Source organism: Bison bison, unplaced genomic scaffold (assembly GCF_000754665.1).
Source record: "Bison bison bison isolate TAMUID 2011002044 unplaced genomic scaffold, Bison_UMD1.0 scf7180017864072, whole genome shotgun sequence".
NCBI classification, from domain to species: domain Eukaryota; kingdom Metazoa; phylum Chordata; class Mammalia; order Artiodactyla; family Bovidae; genus Bison; species Bison bison.
In genome coordinates, this window is record NW_011494644.1 from 12,457,340 (window position 1) to 12,464,453 (window position 7,114).

General features: G+C 39.5%; 1 protein-coding gene across 1 annotated transcript in view; it reads right to left on the minus strand.

Annotated features, from left to right (window-relative positions):
- SEPT14 (septin 14) overlaps positions 1–3,625 on the minus strand; it is a 31,861-nt gene extending 28,236 nt beyond the window's left edge. The window contains exons 1-2 of the mRNA XM_010837383.1: positions 3,541–3,625; positions 2,267–2,335 (exon numbers count right to left, since the gene is read on the minus strand). Coding sequence (XP_010835685.1) covers positions 2,267–2,320 — 54 coding nt within the window. The 5' untranslated portion in view covers positions 2,321–2,335; positions 3,541–3,625. The remainder of the gene's footprint in view (positions 1–2,266; positions 2,336–3,540) is intronic.
- Between the last annotated feature and the right edge of the window lie 3,489 nt (positions 3,626–7,114).

A 7,114-nucleotide genomic window follows, 5' to 3' on the forward strand; every position in this document is an offset into this window, starting at 1 on the left:
ACTGTGGTGTTGGAGAAGACTTGAGAGTCCCTTGGACTGCAAGGAGACCCAACCAGTCCATTCTAAAGGAGATCAGTCCTAGGTGTTCATTGGAAGGACTGATACTAAAGCTGAAACTCCAATACTTTGGCCACCTCATGTGAAGAGTTGACTCATTTGAAAAGACCCTGATGCTGGGAGGGATTGGGGGCAGGAGGAGAAGGGGATGACAGAGGATGAGATGGCTGGATGGCATCACTGACTCGATGGACGTGAGTTTGAGTGAACTCCGGGAGTTGGTGATGGACAGCGAGGCCTGGCATGCTGCGATTCATGGGGTCGCAAAGAGTTGGACACGACTGAGCGACTGAACTGAACTGAAAGTTTCACAAGCATATGCATCAAAGTAGTACTGTTGTTCGCACCTACTAGGAGGCTCTGGAGTTTTCATTTTTTATTTGTTGGAGTTAAATTAGAATAGTCTTGAGGAAGGGGATATGTGTATACTTATGGCTGATTCATGCTGTCGTACAGCAGAAACCAACACATTGTAAAGCAATTAACCTCCAATTAAAAATAAATTTAAAAAAAGATCCCTCCCCCCAAAAAAAACTGGAATAGTCTTTTTCACTACTAAAAATGTCTGCAAGACTTCCCTGAGTGTCTGGTGGCTAAGAATACATGCTCCCAATGCAGGGGGTCTGGATTTAATCCCTGGTTGGGGAACTAGATCCCACATGCTGCAACTAAAGATCCTGCATGCTGCAGCTAAGACCCAGTGCAGCCAAATAAATAAATAAAATAAATACATTAAAATGCCTGCAGATGCAAGAGATATACAACAATTATTTAAACCATCATTGATATTTAACTCCAATCAGAACCCAGAAATAAACCCATGCACCCGGTCATAGATTAATGGTCAATTAATCTGTGACAAGGCTTCCCTGACAGCTCAGTTGGTTAAGAATCCACCTGCAATGCAGGAGACTGTGGTTTGGTTCCTGGGTTGGGAAGATCCTCTGGAGAAGGGATAGGCTACCCACTCCAATATTCTTGGGCTTTCCTTGTGGCTCAGCTGATAAGGAATCCTCCTGCAACGTGGGAGACCTGGATTAAATCCCTGGGTAGGGGAGATCCCCTGGAGAAGGGAAAGACTACCCACTTCAGTATTCTGGCCTGGAGAATTCCTGGGTTGCAAAGAGTCGGACACAGTTCAGCGACTTTCACAGCTTCACAATCTATGACAAAAGAGGCAAGACTACACAATGTAGGAAAGACAGTCTCTTCAATAAATGTGCTGGGAAAACTGGACAGCTACATGTAAAAAAATGAATTTTTATCATTCTTTAACACCATACACAAAAGTAAGCTCAAAATGGGTTAAAGACTTTAAATGTGAGACTGGACACTGTAAAACTCCTAGAGGAAAACATAGGCAGAACATTCTCTGACATAAATCACAGCAATATCTTTTTTGATTGCTCTCCTAGAATAATGGAAATAAAAGCAAGAATAAATGGGACCTACCTAAACTCAAGGACTTTTGCAAAGCAAAGGAAACAACAAAACAAAAAGACAACTCGCAGATTGGGAGAAAATATTTGCAAATGATGTGACTGACAATGGATTAGTCTCCAAAATTTACAAAGAGTTTGTGATGTTTAACAGAATCAAAACAAACAACCCAATCCAAAAACAGGCAGATCTAAAAAGACATTTCTCCAAGGAAGACATACAGATGGCCAAGAGGTACACGAAAAGATGTTCAACAGCGCTAATTATTAGAGAAATGCAAATCAAAAATACAATGAGATATCACCTCATGCCAGCCAGAATGACTATCATCAAAAAATCCACAAACGATAAATGCTGGAGAGGGTGTGGAAAGAAGAGAACCTTCCAACACTGCTGGTGGGAATGTACATCAGTATGGCTACTATGGAGAACCGTATGGAAACTCCTTAAAAACTAAAAATAGAACACCATATGACCTGGCAATCCCACTCCTGGGCCTATATCCAGAGAAAAATACGATCTGAAAGGATATATGCACCCCAGTGTTCATTGCTCTATTTATAGCAGCCAGGACATGGAAGCAACCTGAATGTCCATTGACAGAGGAATGATTAAGTCCAATCAGCATAAAAGCTAATTCATGCCCCAAAATAATAAAGATAAGCCTTTATCAGCTAGGTCTATATCAGTTTACTGAATCAATATTTTGAAAAAACACAATCTTGTTGAAGTACACAACTAACAGTTCTCTTTGAAAGATATACTCAACTGTATCTTCATCATCGGGTATTTGTGTGGAGGGACACATTGGTTTTTCTGCCATGTCAGACTGAAGGAGCTGAAAACAAAGGAGCAAAAACCTTAAAAAGATGAAAAGACTACATTCCTACAATATAATTTACATCAATAAGAGAATCCAATATAGACATTATCCCAGATTTTGGCTTTCAGTCCATACTATTGACCTGTTTTAAATTATGGGTATTTTTCTAGTTAGGCTTTTATATAATAAAGAATATTATATATAACATTCAACATAACATACAGTAATATATTTAATCATAAACACACAAAAAGCATCTAAAGAAAGGTAAACTCCATTTTGAAATCAAAAGGACACAGTTCACTCTTCTTTAAATGACTCTCTGGTCATGAGAACCAGAAATAGGAAATTTTGCTTTTCTTTCTCCCCCCTTTTTTTTTTTCAGTGTAGTTACCATGGACTGTAAACCCGCCAGCCTCCTTGGCCCATGGGATTCTCCAGGCAAGAATACAGGAGTGGGTAGCCATTCTCTTCTCCAGGGGATCTTCCCAACTCAGAGATTGAACCTGGGTCTCCTAGTTTAGATTCTTTACCATCTGAACTATCAGGGAAGCCCATAGTTAATTTACAATATTATATAATTTCAAGTGTACAATAGTGATTCGATATTTTTATAGACTCTACTACATTTAAACTTATTGCAAAATAATGGCTATATTTCCCTGTGCTGTACAATGTATCCTTGTTGCTCATTTATTTTATACATACTGTGTTGGGAAGATCCCCTGGAGAAGGGAAAGGCTACCCACTCCAATATTCTGGCCTAGAGAATTCCATGGACTGTATAGTTCATGGGGTCACAAAGACTCGGACATGACTGAGCAACTTATACATACTACGTTGTGTCTCTGAAGCCTATATCCCTATCTCACCCACCCTCCCATTGCTCTTAAAAAGTGCTAAAAGAATCAGAAAGATGCTCATAATTACTTAACTTTCCATAGTATCTTATCAGCAGAGGCTGAGGTGTTAAGAGTGTACTTATTGAAGGAAAACTGGGAAAGCAGAGCTTCTAAAAATCTAAATGACTCCCATAGACAGGGAACTGTCTATGGAATTAATGATAGCTCTCATTTATGAAGCACTTATTATGCACCTAGCATTGTGCTGCGTGCTTATGCGCTTTTATTTTAATCCCCAGAGTAAATATGAGATATACATATTTTCATCGCCATATGCCAAAAGAGAAAATTCAGAATCAGAAAAATTAAGGGACTTACTTGCTCAAGATTTCAGCTCTGTCACAGACACAGGTCTGAACTGATTCCGAAGCTGGTGTTCTTTCCACTGTCCCCACTTGTGGACTTAATATTCTCTGTCTTTGCAACAATTTGGAATGAGGGAGGAGAGGTACAGGAGAGCACACTGTGCTGATTTCTAAGCACCATTGCCTGAGAAGGACATGCTACCCTACTTTTGAGCACAGCATGAAGATACTGAAACTATGAGGCATGTTTTAAAAGGAAATATTATATATGGGTATAGCAAAGAGAAAAGCAAACAATTAAAGAATGATTCTGTACCATGGTCTTTTCACTTGACATATCCTGAGGATTATTCCACTTTAATACATAAATTTACCTCCTTTTTCCTCCTAATGGTAAATAGTGGTTTCTATTACAGATAGTATTGTGTTCTGTGATTTGATTTACTCTGTGCATGTATTCTCAGTCGTGTAAAACTCTGCAAACCTATGGACTGTAGCCCGCCAGGCTCCTCTGTCCATGGGATTCTCCAGGCAAGAATATTGGCATGGGTTGCCATGCCCTTCTCCAGGGGATCTTCCTGACCCAGGGATCAAACCTGCATCTCCTGTAGCTTCTGCATTGCAGGCTGATTCTTTACCACTGAGCCACTGGGGAAGCCCATGGTTTACTCTAGTCTAGTATATATAATGGCACCCTACTCCAGTACTCTTGCCTGGAAAATCCTATGGATGGAGGAGCCTGGTAGGCTGCAGTCCATGGGGTCGCTAAGAGTCGGACATGACCCAGCGACTTCACTTTCACTTGTCACTTTCATGCATTGGAGAAGGAAATGGCAACCCACTCCAGTGTTCTTGCCTGGAGAATCCCAGGGACGGGGGAGCCTGGTGGGCTGCTGTCTATGGGGTCTCACAGAGTCGGACACGACTGAAGCAACTTAGCAGCAGCAGCAGCAGTATAAATTTAAGATTCTCATGTTTCAGTCAGTAAAGAATCCACCTGCAATGTGGGATACCATCTGGAATGCATGAGACCCGGGTTCAATCCCTGGGTCAGGAAGATCCCCGGGAGAAGGAAATGGCAAAAAAAGGAAGGAAAAAATTCTAGAGATCTAATGTAAAGCATGGTGAGTGTAATTAATAATACTGTATTGTATACTTGAAATTTGCTCAAAGAATAGATCTTAAGTGTTCTTCTCCCCCCAAGACACACACACACACACAAAATGGTAACTACGTGAGGTGATGGGTATTTTAGCTTCATTGTGGTTATCATTTCACATTGTGTGTGTATATATCAAAACACCACATTATACACCTTAAATATATACAATTTCTATCTATATTTTCAATTTTATCTATATTTAAAGTTTTATAATTTTCAATTATATCTCAATAACTCTGGAAAAAAGAGAGGATTTTTTAAAAATAAGAGTATCTCTGTGTTACTGCCGACTCTTTGGCAAGTCTGAAGTAGAAAATTTGAAAACTAGAAGTACACGTTAACTTGTTTTTTAAAACCTAATTAATGGTACCTTAAACAAGCAGGGGTTTACTTCTCTCACATAAATCTAGAGCAGAAGTTTACAAGGTATAGTCCCTGGGTCCCTGAGGATCCCTGACTCTTTTTCAGGGAGCCCATAAGGTCAACTTTTTTCTAATAATACTAAGGTTAATTTGCTTTTTCCACTGGGTTAGCATTTGCATTGACGGTTCTAAAGCAGTGGTAGATAAATCTGCTTTAGATTTTTTTACTTTACTTTAATCAAGGTAGTAGTGGTGATGGTTTAGTCACTCAGTTATGTCCAACTCTTGCTACTCCTTGGACTGTAATCCACCTGGCTCCTTTGTCCATGGGATTTTCCAGGCAATAATACTCGAGTGGGTTGCCATTTCCTTCTCCAGGGGATCTTCCTGACCCATGGACCGAGCTCTGGTCTCATGCATTGCAGGGAGATTCTTTAATGACTGAGCCACTAGGGAAACTCAATCAAGGGAGTGAGTATCCATAAAATATTTATACCATGTGTGATAGCACTCTTGAGTAAAACAAGTTATGTGGCTATGAGAAATAGTAACTCCTTATTTTATGGAATGTCAATTTCAACTGTAAAAACAACTGACAAATACTAGTTTTTTAGGCTTGGTTATTTCTAAGACAGGTTCTTGAAAATAAATGAAGTGTTCTTTGTAACACAAAGGAAATGAACTGAAAATACATGTTGTAAATGGTAAAATTTGAGCTTTAAGTTTTTGGAGAACTTGTATCTACCATCTTGACAGCTTCCAAATACTTAACAAATTTTCTCAAAAAGATTAGTGATGACATTAACAAATATACATTTTTATATTTTATAGTGAAATATGTCAGCCTTAAATAAACTAAGGTTTTCCAATCTCAGCACTGTAGACTTTTGGAGCTCTATAATCCTTTGCTGTGCACTGTAAAATGTTTCACGGTATCTCTAGCTTCTATCCAGTAGATGTCAGTAGCAGCCCCAAAGTTTGACAACCGAATCTCTAAACATTGCCAAATATTTCCTGGAGGATAAAATCATACCCAGCTAGGATCTACTGAGTTAGGTAACTCAGTAAATAGTTACTTTCCAAATGGCCAATGTGTGACATTACAAAGTCATACATGAGTTCAAGATCCATTGGGGGAATAAGACAGACAAATAGATTTTGGTGGCTCAGACCGTAAAGAATCTGCCTGCGATTAATCAGACCTGGGTTTGATCCCTGGGTTGAAATGATCCCCTGGAGAAGGGAATGGCCTTTGGTAGAGTATCAAAGAAAAATAGTCACAATTATGTGAGAAGACTTATTAAAGGATTCTTTTTTCCAACTAAGTATCTATATGAAGCCAGATTTTCTTCAGAAACATCAACCAAAACAACATATTTCAGAAGATTCAATGTAGAAACAGATATAAGGATCCAGCTGTCTTTTTTCTCATCTTATGGTATTAAAAATACATAATATAAAATTTACCATTTTAAGTGCAGAGGCATTCAGTAATTCACATTTCTGTGTAACCATCAGCTTCCTCCATCTCCAGAACTCTTTTCATATTCTCAAATTGATAGTCTGTACTCATTAAACAGTAACCAGCCATCTTCATCCCACTTCCTGCCCCTGGCTACAACTGTAATTTCTGTCAGTGTCTGTGTTTAACTACTCTGCTGCTGCTGCTGCTAAGTCACTTCAGTCGTGTCTGACTCTGTGCGACCCCATAGACAGCAGCCCACGAGGCTCCCCCGTCCCTGGGATTCTCCAGGCAAGAACACTGGAGTGGGTTGCCATTTCCTTCTCCAATGCATGAAAGTGAAAAGTGAAAGTGAAGTCGCTCAGTCATATCCGACTCTTAGGGACCCCATGGACTGCAGCCCACCAGGCTCTTCCGTCCTCTAGGTATCGCTTATAAGTGGAATCAAACCGTATTTGTCCTTTTGTGACTGAATTATCTCACTTTGAATAATGTCTTCAAGGTTAATCCATGTTGTAGTATGTTTCAGAATTTTCTCCCTTTTTAAGGTTGAATGATATTCCACAGTACACATATAAACACCACGTTTTGCTTATTCATT